Source organism: Notamacropus eugenii, chromosome 3, assembly GCF_028372415.1.
Source record: "Notamacropus eugenii isolate mMacEug1 chromosome 3, mMacEug1.pri_v2, whole genome shotgun sequence".
Classification (NCBI taxonomy): domain Eukaryota; kingdom Metazoa; phylum Chordata; class Mammalia; order Diprotodontia; family Macropodidae; genus Notamacropus; species Notamacropus eugenii.
Genome location: NC_092874.1, coordinates 88,171,898 through 88,190,284, shown reverse-complemented (window position 1 = coordinate 88,190,284; position 18,387 = coordinate 88,171,898). Strand labels below are relative to the sequence as shown.

General features: G+C 35.7%; 1 protein-coding gene across 3 annotated transcripts in view; it reads left to right on the top strand.

The window, feature by feature from the left end:
* The window catches only part of RNF32 (ring finger protein 32), a 63,138-nt gene that overhangs the window by 20,708 nt on the left and 24,043 nt on the right, over positions 1-18,387 (top strand). For all 3 annotated transcript variants that reach the window (XM_072652105.1, XM_072652103.1, XM_072652104.1), the window contains exons 4-7: positions 2,597-2,739; positions 8,713-8,745; positions 9,303-9,427; positions 9,847-9,955. In XM_072652105.1, coding sequence (XP_072508206.1) covers positions 2,597-2,739; positions 8,713-8,745; positions 9,303-9,427; positions 9,847-9,955 — 410 coding nt within the window. The remainder of the gene's footprint in view (positions 1-2,596; positions 2,740-8,712; positions 8,746-9,302; positions 9,428-9,846; positions 9,956-18,387) is intronic.

The window sequence follows — 18,387 nt, the reverse complement described above, 5'->3', positions numbered from 1 at the left end:
AATATATTATTTCCTTTCAAAGATCTCATTTTAGGATATATGGCCTCCATGTGGATCAGTGTGGTGATGTTATTAAAGAGGTGTCCATTAACATAATGTTTCACTATTTATAGAGTTAAACAGAAATCTTAATCTTTTTGTTGTTGTTAGATTGGGTCTCGTTCTCTCATCCAGACTGGAAATGCAGAGTCCACTCTTGGGCCATATCCCTAATACTGACAAGTAGAGTATGTTGAACCCACTCCATTTTTCTTACCTGGGCTAGTTCACCCCTTCTTTGGAAATGTTGGTAGTCCTTCCTTTCTGGGGACTCAGACTTACCATGAACATCTAGTCAGCTTTAACTTTATTGCATTTCAGTACTCCCATATTCCCAAATCCACTAGCATCAGTGTCTACAGGTATACATTACCATACTAATCATCTTTAGGACATTTTAATAACTATACAGTAAAACTGACTATCTAGAATTCTCAGGAAATGTTATCTTATATTATCTTTAAAAGCCACATTTTCCAGACAGCCAAGAGTTTATGTACCAAAACTTATGATTTTTAAATTTTGAATAGGTATCTTATTAAACATTGCCTTGCCTTTTTTTTTTTTTTTGAGGCAATCAAGGTTAAGTGACTTGCCCAGGGTCACACAGCTAGTAAGTGTCTGAGACCAGATTTGAACTGAGGGAGAAGAGTCTTCCTGACTCCAGGCCCAGTGCTTTATCTATTGTGCCACTTAGCTGCCCTTCCTTGCCTTCTTAAACATAATATTCTAAAGATAATATTAATTTTCTTTAACACATTTATTATAACCATCAATTACTCTATTGTGCTAAAAGGTATAGTTGTATTCTCAAAACAAATCGAAAATATGAACCAAGGCTAATGTGATTTTTTTTAATTCATGTTTTCTTTTTACAATTTTGCTATCTCCAACTCTGCTGTTATTAATTACTTCCTATGTGTCTACAGGTCCCTATATGTCTGCTTTGCCTAATTTGCTATTCCAATCCCTGTAGTGATAAGAAACCAGATCATCCTACTTGTTAGAATTGTGTGCCAACTAAGAGTAAATAATCTTTGACTTAAGACCTGAGTGTCTCTTTTGTACTTAAAATTCATATGTTCCTAGAACTTATAATATCTAGTTTAGTAGTGGAGCCTTTTTCTTTGCTTACTTCCTGGTCTTTTCTTATATAACTGAAGTTGATAAATAAATAGCTCAATTGCAGATAGATATCTTCACAACACTTTTCCTATGCAATGCTCTTTATCAACTAGCAAATTTACCTATGTCTCTTAAATATTAACCAGCCACTAGAGACAGAAAGAAGAAATGATAATTGATGGGAAAGGTTGTTCTTAAATCCAGTTCATAAACTAGAGATTTCATGTTTTCTTTAATAATCAATATCTTAGTGAATATACTTATATAGGCATAATTCCACTTCAAGCAAACTGGATATATGAGGATTCAGATTTTTTTTTAATTTAGGGAGAGATTTTTTACAAAAAAAGGAGTCTAGTCTACAAAGGATTAGATTCACTGCAAGATAGCTTTCAGTAGCAAGGTTTTTTAGAACATTGACTATATTTTGATATTTCAAAGACCTGTGATTTCATCAGTGTAATTATGCCCTCAGGAGATGGTCTTCATGAGTTACTAGAGCCAAGACAATTCATAACATAATGACTAATTTCCCAAGGAGAAAGTTTCATATAAGTCTATATTAAAGTTGAGGGGAAGAAGGGGAGAAAAAGCATGTCTGCTCTCAGGCTGATCCTTAAAAGACAGATACAATCCGTTAGTGCTCCTCCTGGGAGGAGTCTGAGAATCCAGGTTCACCTCCAAGCCATGAGGACATGGCTTTCGTAGAGGACATTTATGTAGAACTGAATTTGTTTCATTTGCACACAACTTTCAGCCACTGTGGGGAAGAAGTCTTAGCAGGCCGTAATAATACAATGGAACCTAGTTACGCTTTTGGCAAAGGGGATCTGGGTTCTCCTCAATGTGCCATAATTTGGGTGCACCAATGGTATAGTAATAGTATGTTTACATATCTAAAGATCCAGTAGTCGTTAGGGTTGATTTTATTAGTAAATTCACAGCCATGAGTAATTTTTTTCACATTGGTACCTTTCTAGTTTTTATTTTCTCTGCTTCCCACCCTCACATCTTAACAATGAAAAGGTGAATTCATTTTTCTAATTGTTTCTTCTTTAAATCTTAACTTTCCAAACAGATTTGATAGCCCCTGGATGATATCTGTCTTCCACTTATTTCCCTTCTCTCTGATGCCTCGTTTAGTATTGGGCAAATAGTATGTACTCATTAAATTAGTTGGTTGATTAGATGACTATCATCTAATAAAAAGTATAAGAATTAGTATTCCCTTTTTCCCAGGATATTACTTTCTCCTCCCTTAGAGAAAAAAGCTAACTGTAGAAATGTGAAATAAGAACATACAAGTAATTATAAGATATATTAAATATAACTGTAATGTATTTAGATTAACACTTCTTACAACAATTATATGTTAAGTTTAATATTCTAAAATATATTTTAACTGAGATTTTGTGTTTTTTTTAAACTTTAGCACAGAAGTTGGGTTTGATTGAACCTCCCCCACTGCCTCTATCAGCTGAAGAATGGGCAAAAGTAAAAGAGAGGTCCATAAAGCAAGGGGATTCTATGCATCCGTGTTCAATATGTAGAGAAGAATTTGAGCTTCAGTCACAAGTAATCTACAGAAATGGCATTGGAATTTAGCTCTCTATCAGAATTAACATAGACTGCTCTGTGTCTTTAAGCTATTTAATGAATATACTTTGAAGTCTTGCATAGCTCCCCTTCACTACATAACACATTACAGTAAAAGTAACGTGATGGTGAGAAACAAGGGAGAAGGAGATAGACCAGTAACAGATGAAAATGTTCATGATTGTCCACGGCACGCAGGTTCTTAGAACCAACTGCAATATTCCATTTTACTTAACTTCCTTTGGCATAGCCGCAAATAATTATGAACAGGTCTCATGTCTTCTCCTGAATATCCCCAGTCCTTCATTATATTTGATGTTAACTCAGTTCTAGTTCCCTTGCCATGAATTTATCTTTTGGGAATTGTTTCTCAGCCCTCTAAAATCCACTTAAGAATATCATGGAGATATATTTCACCCTGAGCCCTACCTGTAACCAGGAAGTGTTCCTACCCTTCTTCTCCCAGAATTTATTAAAATATAGAATTCTTCCTTTTGTAGGCCCCAAAGCTACCTCTCCCAAGATTTTGGACCTTGGTATCTCCTTGGTCTCTTCTCTGCTTCCTCTCTTGTTTTGCCCCATCTCTCTCCTGACTAGCCTGAAGTAAATTATGCCAGCCGTATCACTTGGGCCTTTCTTCCTCACCAGCTACTGGACAGAACTTGGCTCATTATACCCTTGGTCATGATTCCTTCACTTAGAGCAATTTACCATATAATTTTGAACTCCAGATCCCAACTGGAGCTTTCCCTAGCTCATTACTCTTGGCTAAACTAAGTTGAAAGAAAGAGACTTGATGGATGTTCACTTTCCCATCTCAATGTGAGGAGTTCCTGGCCTCACTAGGGCTCCTCCCTATGAAGAGATCTTGAAGACTGATTCTGTGGGGCTTCAAAAATCACAATAACCAAATGGACATAGAGTATATATTATCAAGTCAGAGTTGAGTTCAATTCAACGAGCATTTATTGACTTCCTACTTGCTCTGTAAGGTACTTTAGGAGATTCATAGATGAAGGAGAGAGATGCCCTCAAGAAGCTGACAGTCTAATGGAGTTTATTCATGGGGAATTTCTATTTTTAAAGAAAATAAATAACTTTATGAATCATGGTCATGCAAGAAGAAAGTATACTTTATAATGAAAGTCTCCATAGTACATGGAGGAAGACTCTTTAAATTATGGAAACTAAATTTTCTTAATATTCATCATTCATTAAGCTTCCTATCACCACAGTAAGATATGTGATATAGTACCATGTTTATAGACATTATGTACTACCTTATATTGTACTTTTTAGATGTTTTATTCTTGCCCCCCACCCAATTAGATTATAAACTCCTGGAGATGGGGGACTATTTTAGACTTCTCTATATTCTCTCATTAACACTATAGACTACATGCTTATTTAGTGAATGAATTAACCAAATGAACTGTGTTCACTTCTTGGGTGCCACATGTTAGGAACTAAGAGGGTAGCTCAGAGCATAGTGAGTGGCCTTAAGATCATGCCATACATGAATCACTTGAAGGACTGGGGATATTTAGGAGAAGGCTTTTGAGGGACTTGACCACTGTCCACAATTATTTGAAAGCTGTCATGCAGAAGAGGCTTGTTCTGCTTGGGAGGCAGTGTGCTTCAGGAGAAAGAGCACTGGATCTGAAGAAAGTGGACTTGGGTTTGAATCCTGGCTCTTCCTCTCATGTCATTTGTGTGACCTTAGACCAGTCTGTGGACTTCAGTTTCCTCAGCAATGAGATAATTGTACTAGATGACCCTGAAGATACCTTCCATCTCTGAATTCAGCCTTGTGATTGTAGATTTGACAAGAGAAAAGAGAACTAGTTAAGAAAAGCAAATTTCCATTCTGTGGAACTTCTTAATGGTTAGAATCCTCTGAAACTGTGGAATGGCCTACCTTGGAAGGCATCAGTCTCTCCCTCCACAGGATATTATCAAATAGGGATAGACAATTATTTCTTGAGAGTTACATGGGATTCCTACATAGGTATTAAGTTAGATCAGATGGCAAGATTTGGGCAAGATGAAAAATTCAAATCAGAGAGCATTCATTGTTGTATGTTATTTTGTGTATGCTGACCGAAAATGAAGTTCCTCAAACCCAACCCTCCATCTCTTGCTTCAGTTCCTTGGCCCTGGATGACCCCCACACTTGGAATGCTTTGCCCTCTCTTCTCTCTGCCTCTTAGCTTCCTGACTTCCTTTAAGACTCAGCCCAAGTCCCACTTTCTATACAATCCCCCAGCTGCTAATGCCATGTCCTCCCACATTACCTAATATCTGCTCCCTATGCATCTTGTACTTTACAAGTTGTCTTTCTACTTTGAAGAAATGCTCCTTGAGGGGAGAGATTGATTCTGCCTTTCTTATATTCTCAGTTCTTAGCACAGTGACTGGCACACATTAAATGCTTAATAATTTTAGGATCAGATTTGATTTTAGGATCAGATCTGATTTTAGGATCAGAAGGAAGCCTAAAATCCATAGCCATCTAAACCTCAAACTTCACTGATTCATACAAATCCTCACCCACAACAGGGAGAGCCATAGAAGTTTGAACTAATGAATATGTCCACAACCATAAATTATTTGGTATTTTTCAGGTTCAAATTCTCATGCTATTTTCAAATTAATATCATTTGTGAAATTTTTTAAAGGACCAGCCAGATCTTAACTGCTCAGATGTTAGATACTTTGAAATGTCCTTTAATTTAAAAAACAACTGTGTAGTTACCCTTTAGGACTAGAACACTAAACATAATTTAGAAATAAGTGATGTGATAGTAACATGAGTTAATTCAGCTCTCCTGTAAAGTAGAGGAAGAACTGCTTCTTAATTATTTGGTTTAAAAGGAAGATTTGATGGGGAGAAGTATCAGGATAGAACTTTGTTCACTTCTTTTCATTCTCTACAGTTTCAAGTATTTATTAAATTCCTAATATGTGTCAAGTGCTGTGTTTAGGTGTTAGGGATATAAGTACAAAGAATGAAACAATCCCACTTAGAAGGAGTTTACATTCTAATAGGGGAGACAAGTACATATCAAAACCTATACAATAGAAATATAAAGTTAATAAATACAAATATATACAAAGTAGTTAAATACAAGATAGTTTGGGAAGGAGAGTACCAGCAGATGGGGGAATCAAGAAAGGCTTCATGAAGAAGTTAGTGTTTGAGCTACATTTTAAAGAAAGAAAGGAACGTTGCCAGCATGTGGGTAGACCAGGGCAGGCAATAAAATGGGATACAGAGTGTGCTATGTAAGCAACAGAAAGAAGGCCAGTTTGGCTGACCTTCAGAGTGTAGGAGGGGAAGTCATGTACAATGAAACTGGAAAGATACATTGGGGCCAGCTTGTAAAGGGTTTTTAAAGCTAAACTGAGAAGTTTATATGTAATTCTAGAGACAATAGGAAACCACTGGAGTAGATTAGGGAAGGGATTCACACAATCAGATTTGTGCTTAAGGAAAATGTCTGCAGTGGCAGTGTGAGATGAAGGAAAGTGGGGAAAGACTTGAGACAGGGAGACCCAATTAGGAGGATACTGTTGCATGATCTAGTTGAAAGGTTAATAAGAGCCTGAATTAAGGTGGTAACTGTGTGAATTCAGAGAAGAGATAAGATGAGAGAGATTTTATGAGTGACAGTGAGACTTGGGAACTGATTGGATATGTCTGACGCGAAAGAGTGAAATATTCAGGATGATGCTGAGGTCACAAATCTGGGAGCCTGGAAGAATGTTAGTACTTTCTATAGAAATGGGGAAGTTTGAAAGAAGGAAGGGTTTAGAGGAAAGAATTACAAGGTCAGTTTTAGACATGCTGAGCTTGAGACGTCTCCAGGATGTCCAGTGTGAAATATCCAATAGGAAACTGGTCATACAGGACTGAAACTTGGGAGACACCTCAGCTGGATTTGTAAATTTGGGGGTCATCTTTAAAGGTAAAAACCATGGGAGCTTCTGAGGTTATCAAGAAAGAATATGGAGAGGGAGGAAAGAAGAGGACCTGAGCCACAGTCTTAGAGAACACTTACAATTAAGGAGCATAATGCCGTTGATGAACCAGGAAAAGATAGGAGGAATATTCATATAGAAGAGCACCATGAAAACTGAGGAGAGGAAGGAGAGCACAGTGGTCTGATTCAGAAGATGGCATAGGTATATTTGTTTATTTCATTACATTTTGTCATTTTATGTGGTTGTTTATAGATTCATTATTAACTTCATTTGCCTATCATATCTAGTTTCTTTTTTAATTTTCTTACATTTTGGACCCACCCACATGACAAATAAGAGATTGAATGAACCCTATACATCTCTGAGATGGACAAATGTTATTCCCATTTTACAGATGAGGAAACAGATTAAACAGTTCAAGTAATGCATTTGAGGCCACCCAAGAAGTTATGACACAGCTAGATTAGAATTTAGTTCTCATTAGCATCCCTGTTGCTACAACCTTTTTTGCAGCACATTAACTGCCACTTACTGATTTATTTTAGTTATCTGAGAGAATATTTGCCCTGGAGCAGGTATTTACAAAGACCTCACTATGTTTTATCATGTTCTTATATATACTGAATTCTAACTATATTAAAATATATCTTGAAACATCTGTTGATGAAATACTTGAAAAGATTCTTTTAATAAAGGATGAGTGAGTAATTGCCTACATATATGATTGTTATTAGATAGATTAAGTAGTAATTATTCAGAAAAGACCCAGAACTTTTTGGGCGGTGGGGAGGGACTGAAGGCAAAAACTATTTCAATGGACTTATTTAGAACATTTTGAGCTGTATTTTCCCCATGTTTTCCTCCTTTAAGGGAAAGTGTAGATTGCACAAAGGCAGGTAGGCTAATTCTTGTGAAAACAGGACAGTGCTCCTAAATTCAGGCTGTCTGACTGTGCTGAGGTTTAACTCGGGAGTGTTAAAGAATGCGCTCATTAAAGGTTACTTCAGATTCTGCACAAAAAAAGGGAAATGCCTTTGGCTTTTTTCTTTTTTTCTTTTTCTTTCTTTTTTTTTTGTCCTACATGTTTCCTTAACTTTCTTCCCTGAAGGGGGGAAAAAAGCCACTGAATCTGAAAGCTTTCCCTTCAGCTGGCTGTTAGCCACTAATCCTTTTGTGTTTGCCAGCTCAATGGTGCAGACTCGTTGTTCTAGTTTCACCCCTTTGCCAGTTCTCCCTTCCACTAATAACCAACTGCTTTTTTTTCTTTTTCTTTTTCTCTTTTTGGTCTAATGCTCTATCTTTTGTCATGGCACAGATAACCACCATTTGGTGGGAATTTGGGTCAGAGAAAGGTGAAGTTTTCATGAAGCTTGTGAGCATACTTTCTCTGCATTTTTCTGAAAAATAGAGCCATTCATATGTCTTCATGATATATTGCTTCTTAAATTTGAGTGTCGTTTGGTGGAACAAAGCCCCCCAAAAAAGTATTTACTTAACATTTCTCTGCTTCCTTCCCTCACCATCCCCCATATCCCTATTCTGATTCCTACACTACCCCTTACATACATACAATCACTCTTATTATCTGTCTAGGAAATATACCTACTCCTTAATTGCTTTACTTTCAAATATAGACTATCTGAATAATTCAATTTAAAACTAGTGAGGGTAAATTTAGCTTATTCATTCTGACTTCATATGTATGCATTCAATTTTGAGGTACTAAATAAATTGTTACAGATTATTTTTTTCCTCTTTTGTGCTCTCTATTACATTTTAACATTACAGTTTTTGAACTTATGAAGCAGAGATTAGTTTGGGGTTGGGTTTTTTTTTTTTCAAAAGAAGCAACAACATAGTTAACCTTTTGTGTATTCAGAACTTTTCTTTTAATTAATATGTTTGTGGTGCATCCCTTTTAAACTAATTTAAACTTCAAACAATTTTTTGTTTTCCTGTGAACAACAGGTGCTGCTTTCATGTTCTCATGTATTTCACAAAGTAAGTAAATCCTGTTTTAACTCTTATAATAAAGTATGCAATACATCATTCTTGTAACTTAAAGAATCTAGCTTAGCCTTTCTCAATTTAAAGTCTTCCAAAAAGAGCCATTTATTTTATCCTTAATCACCATTTATAGTTGGAAACATGACTTAAGGCTACAATACAATTCATCCCATTTTTTAAATGGTGAATTTTATGTGACAAAAGAACCACAAATGTTTGTCTAGCAGATTGTTATTAATAATGTACATCAAGGTGAATGACAGCTTAATTCACATGATCTAACGTCATGTTAGTCTTACACATAACAATATGCCTTTACAGCAGCTCTTTTCTAGAAGTTTTTGATGTCTTCATGTTTATTCCTGTAAAATATGATTTTTGGAACAGGATTCATGAAGAAGGTGTTAATATCTGATGAAACTTTTTCACATCATAATCTCAACTAGACATTCTCATAATTATGAGAGAAAAGAACACTGTAATTACATTAGCAGTAAATGTGTTGTTTATCAGTAATTACTCACAAAATCTTAAATGAACTTCTTCCTCAGGCATGTCTCCAGGCTTTTGAAAAGTTCACAGGTAAAAAAACTTGCCCTCTGTGTAGAAAGCAGCAGTATCAGACAAGAGTGATACACGATGGAGCTCGGCTTTTTAAAATAAAATGTGCAACAAGGTACGAACTATTTCAGATTAATCATAACATGAATCATTCCAATACCCAATTAAAAAGAAATCCTTAACAAACCCAAATATGAAGCATTGAGATCTATGGAATTACAAACAATTTTAAAATATGTGCATGATCTGAGCAATCTGGAAAGGCTTTGGAGTATGATGAAGTGACAAAATGATTGTATGTTTTCCAAGGACCAGCCTAATTAAATTCAGAGAATCACATCACCAGCTGGGCCTGAAGGTGATGAATTTTTCTTCGATATCTACTCTAAAAGACTATATAGCGGAGAAGGGTTTGTAGTCTGTATCATCCTGCACTGGCGAGATTACTGGTTCATGACTTAGGTATATGCTTTAACAGCATATACTGTTTTTTGGTCATCATAAATCTCTTCAATCAGATATCTCTGTTCTCAGGATACAGGCCTATTGGAGAGGATATATTGTTCGAAAGTGGTACAGAAAACTGAGGCAAACCATACCTCCTAAAGATGCCAAATTAAGAAGAAAATTCTTTGAAGAAAAGGTAGATATGAAATTTCTAAATATAGTTTCTATATTCTCTTGGGGATTTGTCCTACAATTATTAACTGTACCACATTGGTTTGGCATTAGAGTCTTTTAACCTACATAAGCAACCAAACTGTTAATCACATCTCATTCAGGGTTTAATATTTTTTTCCAATTCTATCCAGTTAGACAAGTTTTCCAGTTGTTGTTTTCTCTTGAGGAAGCTATTATTGAGGTAAAAATTAAAGGTATTTCCTAGTGACTTGTTTTCATTTCTACTCTATGACATTGGCTCTTTAAAGCATTCTACGTTTTCTTTATAATAGTTTCCAGTTCATTTTTTGTATTAAGTGGTGATTCTTCAACTTTTTAGCTTTCAAGACTTTATCTGTATTTCCCTTTACTTCTGTGCCCTACTGAAAAGTGCTGTATGATTTTTAAGCAACTTAAATTGAATTAAAATTATATTTTTGACAATTTCATGATAATTCATAAAATATTTCATTAAAATTTTTCTTAATACTTAAAATAAAATTATATCTAGAACAATTTGAATAAACTACATTTGATTCAGTAAATTGAAATTGTTTGAATCTATTGACCAATTTCATTTGGACTAGCTGAACTAATAATCCTGTGCTGAAAGAATCTAAGTTTATACTACTCCTCTAGGTTGTCTGCAGCAGTTGACTTTATTGACCACTGTCTCTCTCTTCCCTTGGCTTCTTTGGCACCAAACTCTCCCTTTTACATTTCTAATTAACCACTGCTTCTCTCTCCTTTGTTCATGCCCCTTCTTACTCCAACCTCTACATGGAGACATTGGCTACCGTTCTGTTTTCTTCTCCTAATACTTTCCCTCAAGGCAATTTCATCTCTCAGTACACAACATGGTTATCATGTTCTGTTTTGTGCTGTTGTTACCACTGTGCATGTCTTATCTCCCCTGTGAAATCATAAGTTCCTTGAGATGAGAACTATGTCTTATTTAGCTTTGTGCATGAACAAATATTTGTACAAAACACTGTGGAAGGACTTGAGGGAGACACACATGTTAGCTTTGTCTATCTCTAGAACAGTGTTTTGTACAGGTCGCTTTACCCTGAAATTATTCAGATATAGCACAGTGATTTCTTTGGGCAAGTAATGTTCTTTTGGGGAAAAACTGGTGATCTAGTTTTTGTATATCATATGGTAAAAATGGAAAGAGAAAGCAGAGAATTGTAATTGTAAGTCCTCACCATCATCATGAACAGCAAATACCAAGGGCCTAAGATGTATAGGATACCATACTAGGAACACTTGGTCTCACTAATATGCAGTTTTTTAACAGTAATACATTAAGAAAGGACAGAAGGAATAAGGACTTTTTTTCTATTTTAATTCAATATTTCATTTTTCCCAAATACATGTAAAAACAATTTTAACATTTTTTCAAATTTTGAGTTCAAATTCTCTCCCCTCTCCATTGAAAAGGCAAACAACTTGACATAGGTTATACATATGTAATCATGCAAAACACATTTCCATGTAAGTCATGCTGTGGAAGGAAACACAAACAAAAAAAATCCAAGAAAAATAAAGAAAAGATATCTTCAATCTAATAAGTATTTCTTAAGTGCCTACTATATGCCAGGCACTACGCTAAGCACTTTAAAAATAACTCATTTGATCCTCACTGTAACCCATAGAGCTGGATATGATTATTGTATCCATTTTACAAACAAGGAGACTGAGGCAAACAAGTTAAGTGTTACAACCATTGCCCAAGTAACACAGCTAATAAACGTCTAAGATCAAATGTGAACTCATGTCTTCATGACTCCTGGCCCAGCTCTCTACCCATTGTGCCACCTAGATGCCTCAAGTAAATCATTTTTATTCTAACCCTTTCAAAAACTGGTTCTTATTCTCTATCTTAAATTATTATTATTATTATATTTTAGTCTAGTTTAACCATCTAGTAATACATTAAATGTCTCCTACTTTTCCCATGATAATATATTGTTTATTTAAACACATAATGTTCGTTCTATAGTATTTGGTCAGATTCATGATTCTCCTAGCCCAACGTTAGGTCTCTTACAATAGCACCAAGGACAGGAAGGGTTGTCCTTCATGTTATCAATTTCAAAAATTTTGGGTGGCACCCCTAAATTTTTCTTTAGAATTTTTCATTCATTAGTTTACTTGACTCTTCTCAGTTTTTTAGCCTTTAAAACTTTTTAGGACAAATTATTCCATAAATTCACTTCTCATTATGTAAAATAATTTTTTATTTTATTTGTTTTAAATTTATCTCTTGGGCTTCATAAAATGAAATTAATTCTATGATTTGGTGATTCCATGTTCATCCCAATTATATCCTTAACAATTTTGATTGACATTGACTTTAGTTTTCTTTACTTAAGTAATCATTATAGTCTATACTTATATAATAGTTTCTTTTAACCTTGGTAATTTAATTCATTTTTAAAATTAATTGTATTGATGTCTTTTTTTTCAAATCACCCATTTCCCTCTGCACCTCTTTTGACACCATTGCAGAGAGCAATTAAAAAGGATTTTTAAAAAAAGAGCAAGAAGAGAAAAAAATCAGTGAAAACAATGAACAAAATGAGAAAATATGATAATATATTCAATATTCCCACCCCTACACCACCCTCCCACCTCTGGATTGGAAGAGAGAGAAGTATCTTTTCTTGTCTCTTCTCTGGGGCCAACCTCATTCTTTGTAATCTTGCAACCTTTGTTTTCAGCTGTTGGTTGTTATTGCTGTGGTAACATGCATGTAGCTTTCTTGGTTCCACCACTTCACTCTACGTCAGTCCTTATGAGTCCATGCTTTTCTCTCTTCATCATATTTTTTTCTTATACCACAGTAACATTTCTTTATATTCATATACCACAGTCTTTTGAACCATTCACCTGTCAATGGGCGTATGTTTTGTTTACAATTCTTTGCTATGACAAAGGACTCTAAATATTTTGGTGTGTGCAGAGCCTTTCTTTATCAATGACCTCCTTGGAGTATATTCTTAACAGGAGTATATCAAAAACAAAGAGTATGGACATTTTAGACCGTGTTGTTGTTGCCCGTCCTTCGTTCTGGAAGAGGACAGTGACATCTGGAAAGTGATGTCATGACTTGCAAGTGAATTGGATTTAAGTGAGACAGGGCTGTGCAAAGTTACCAGCCTCACTCTCTGGAGCCATCTGTATCCAATGACAAGATATAAATCAGGACAACTGGAAATGGCCCTGGATACAGTGGGAGACTTTGACATTTTTAAACTAAGGTCTTTCCCAGATCTCAGTTGGTTTGGGGCAATGCCCATTCAATGATTTTAGACATTTTATTTACATAATTCCACATTGCTTTCTAGAATGTTGTATAATTTTGTTTTCTGTACCTTCTGACATATTTGCCTTCTGACATATATCATCCACAACCAGACATTTAATTCAAGGCAGGCAAAGATGAACCATGATTTGTACAATTCATATAAAATTTTAAATATTAATGTTATTTTTGCAGAAGAACAATATTACCTGCACAAAGAAAACCCAGTGTCATATTTGGATGCTTTTTAAAGTGAATTCAGTTCAGCAAACATTATGTAACACACTATGCTAGGCACTAAGGTAGATATATAAAGACATGTCCTCTGCCCTCAAGAAACTTACCATTTTCTAGAAAACATAAGATGTATACACAGATAACGAAAGCACATGACAAATGTTCACATTTTCTTTTCCCCTAATGCTTGTCTTGATCATTTAATCAGTAATTTTTCCAAGTGTCTTAAGTATTTATTAGGTACAGAATATAATCAAAATTCTGATTTAGTGGGATCACATTAAAGTTCAATCATAATCAAGAATCCACATCTTCAAAATGTGTAATAGTGAAATTAGCATATCAGAAAGCAACAAAAATACATTTGAATCCCTGAGATAAATAAGTTGGCTTGGGTCTAATTTAGCTTTACAAGCACACTTAACCTAAGCAGTGACCAGTCGTTTGAGTTCTGTACAGCTGAGATACAGACATGAGGTCACGAGGGAAAAAGCTCAGCCTAACAGGTCATGGGGGACACAGAATGAGCCAAGTGGTCAGACTCGCAGCAGTAATGACCCAGACAGCATAGCTCATGGGCCTTGCACTACCGCTGTTGCAAGCAATGTCAGACTGGAAAAACCACTGGTGGAGACATAGTTGCTTATGGTAATCTGATCTTTAGCTCCTTAGCTTATTGACACAATTTACTTCACTGCAAGCAGCTATATGGTTTTACAGGTAGAAAGTTTTACAGATTGAGTATATCACTGGAATTCACTGCCCTCTGTTTTGGCATCCTGCCCCATATTATGACTTTTTATGCCCTCCTCAGATTCAGGTGAACTACTATTGGTCCAAGGGAGGTTTGTCCTTTGTGTTCCCAGGAGAATGAAAACATTTTTTTAGGGTCTTTGTTAGTCCATAGGTAGTAGGAACAAAGTGAGAAACTGGCCCAGACTGATCTTGTTATAAAGACTAGGACTTCCACTAAGAACACCCTCTAGATTATGATAACAGAGCTCCAGTCAAAGAGCTGTTAAGATCTCAGGAGCCCAAGGGCATCACAGGAACACATGGCAGGGCCACATGGCAGGGACAGGTTGTCTCCTCACACTGGGAACATCAACAACAACTTGGTTTTTAGTAGCCCCTAAAAGTGTCCCTGTGACCCTACTTAAAAGGTATTTCAGCCCTAGGAAAGCCTCATGTCTCTGGGAAAGGAGAAGAGAATTAGTGAAAGGGAAGCAGTGGTGTAACAGCACTAGTAACAGTGGACTCTTCAAGTTAGAACTGGAAGGCCATTGAAGCCCACTCCTCATTTTACAACAGAGACCCTGAGAGCCTAAGCACCTCCTTGCCTGAGACCTCCCAGGAACAGAGCACAATTGGAACCCAATTTCTTGGATTTCAAATATAGTAGCTCCCAGTGCTGTCCCAGTGTTGCTGCTAAATATTTGTATGACCTTGAACAAGTTACCTTTCTGAACCCATTTCCTAGTCTGTGAAATGAGGGAGCTGGAATAGGTCATGGGCTCCTAAGACTTGGAGTCAGGTGGTACTTAACAGATTATTTAGTAAAAAACCTATCTTTTTTACAGTTGAGGAAACTGAGACCTAAAAGGTTATGTCTTGCCCAAGAGGACACAAGTAGTGAAATGACTTGCCCAAAGTCATATAATCAGGCAATAATCAACTCACTTGGGGTTTATTGTGTGCCAGTCACCAGACTAATTGCTGGGATACCAAAATAAAGCAAAAAAGAGTTCATATTCAATGGGGAGGCAACATATATAGGAACAGGTACATACAAGATGCAGAGTACATGGAAAGTGACCCTAAACTTCTTAGCAATGTCTATCCCTACTCCCATATCCAGGTCATTCCAGAATCATGGTCTTATTTTGGGGAACAGTCTATATCAAGAAACAGATAATTCCTGATCAATTTTCAAACATACATACTTTAATTTCCCTAGAAAAAAAGGAAATTAGATGTTTTTCTCATTCCTCTGAGACTTGTAAGCCTTCTCTGATTGGAAAGTAACATACTGTTTCTCAAATGCTAGTTCTAGTTCTCAAATCTTTTCAATTTATTTTTTCCTGTAAAAACACACTTTATTGAGCACCTCCCAAAGACAGTAGCCTCAACCTGACTCATACTCTCTCTGTAGCTGTACACTCCCTCCTCATGATATTCATAATTCTCTTAAGTAATTTATCACTTTCTTAACAATATCTTTCACCTTTCCCTGGAAGTTGTTAATCTCTATCTATGTCAGTTTATTTTGTTTTCAAGAAATGACTGTCCACTAAAGAGACTGGAGTATTTTATACTTTTATATTTATATTTTCTAGAGTTTCTTGATGAATTCTTTTCTGTTATTCACTCTTGCCCTCTGAAACATATTCAATAAGTTCTAAGTATGCTGACTTCAGAAATATATCATTCATTTTTCTTCCTTTTAAATAATTGTATTATCCTTTTAAAAATAGCTTTACTTTACTTTCTGAGTCTAAATTCACATTTTTACCATATTTACTAATAAGCATTAAATTATCTAATAGAAACTTCTGAAAATGAGATACTTAGGTTAAAACTTACATATAATGCTATATATATATATATATAAACTAAGAATCAAGAAACCTGACTTCTAGTCTTGACTCTATCACTAACTAGCTATGGAATTTCAAAGCATAGAGAGGTTAAGTGACTTGCTCAGTTTTCTTATCTTTAAATGGAAATAATAACGTAACATTATTTCTACTTAATAAAGTGATTCTGAGAATCAAATAATACATATATATTTAAAGGACTATATCATTGTGTAAAATGTTTGCTCTGCAATAGAAGTTATGAATAAAAAAGTTTAGAAATTATGTTTAACCTTTTGTAGACGTAATTTTCTTTAGAAAGTTTCAAAACTATTGCGTTCTGCATTTCATTTGAAATGCTTTTTACTTTTACATTATCTTTCCTGGAGGAGCCCCTTTCCAACTCCAAGGCAGCTTCTGCCTACCATTTCATGTAGTTCTGAAGTGGAAGATGTAAATTGTTGTCGTTTCTCATTGAATTTCTTGATCATTATTTGGTCCAGTGCAAACTTCAGGGTTTGCTGAAGTATATCTGTGTGGAAAAGGCAGATCCAACATGGCAGAGTAGCCCCCAAACCCCTCAAAATACCTGTAAAAAATGACTCTAAACAAATTCTAGAGGAGCTGAAGTATATCTGTGGGAGTATAGCTGTGCAGCCTAATTCTTGGTCAAGTGGCTATTTTAACAGGATCCTCCAGGCCTTTGTATAAGCTTTCCCCTTTGCCTGGACTTCACTCCATTCTCATCTCTATATCTTTGAATCCCTAATTTCCTTCAAAGTTCAGCTCACGTTCACCTTGTACATGACATTCCAGAGAGAGAGAGAGAGAGACAGAGACAGAGACAGAGAGAGAGAGAGAGAGAGAGAAAGAGAGAACCTTTTTAAAGCTCTGCTGTGTGCCAGTTTTTTGTGCTAAGCAAAAGGGATACAAATATAGGCAAATGAGATATCTCCTACCCTCAAGGTGCTTACATTCTAATAGGAAAAGATAACAAAAGGGGAAGCTAAAACGGATGAGAGGGAGGGAAGAGCACAATTCCTGTATATAAGACTTTTACTGATTCTCACAGGTGTTAGTGCCTTCTCCCCCTAAAAAATTACATTATTTCTTTTGTGTGTATGTATGTATGTATGTACATGCATATGTGCACATGTAATCTTTCCCAGTAGCATGTGATCTTCTTGAGGTAAAAAAATGACAAAATTGACTTGGCAAAATAATATCCCAAAAGAAAGTCTATTTAATGACTTAAAAGAACAAGTTATTTATCACTTTTGAACAAAGCTTTTTTTTATGTATTTCCTAAAGCAGGTTCCTAAATGACCTCTTCTGGGCAACACTTTGTTAGCCAGCTTTGATTTATTATGTTTGAAAATAATAACTTCATTTTAAAATATTACCTTCATTTACATTGGGTTTTCTGCAATCAGTTTAAGTCCATGAAGTTTTATTAAATTTATTTACATGTGGTATGAATAAAAGATTTCTAATTGCCTTGGTTTTCCATAGAGGTTCATTAGAATCTCTGAGCTAGAAGAGGTTTTACAAGTGACATAGCAGGCTGTCCTTAGTGCCCAGGTCCACTGCCTCAAGTTTCCCAGTATAGTATGCTACTCTGCTTCTGCCTTATTCTTCCTAAATGTAAATTTATACTATATATACATATATATAGATGTAGGGTAGGGGATAACTCACCTGCTTATGTTTGCATTCCCTTTGCTTAGTACAAAAAACTGGCACACAGTACAGGCATATAAATATATATATACATATACACACACACATATATATGCCAGTTAAAAATAAATTCAAATGAAACACATATTTATTATGCTATACATATATTATGTTGTACAATAGGGAAACAATACCCTCACTGATAACATCCAGTTGCAATTGCACATTTACGTAATACCCCAAGGTCTGCAAAGAACTTGACAATTATCTCATTTTATCATCACAGCAACCCTGAGAGATAGGTTACTATCCCTGTTTTACAGATGAGGAAACTGAGGCAGGCAGAGATGAAGGACCTTGCACAGGGTTACGAAGCTGGTAAGTGCCTGTGGGTGGATTTGGTCTGTCTCTTGACTCTAGGTTAAGCACATCTCTCACCGAGATGCCCAGCTCTACCTGCTTCTAAGTGATTTAGCATCTCCATGGGTCTCATTTTCCTCATCTGTAAAATGAGAGGCTAAGCTACATAGCTTCTGAGGTGCCACGATATGGCCCATAGTGAGAATGTGCACTTCAATATGGACTTAAAAAGATTAATTGTAAAGGCACAAT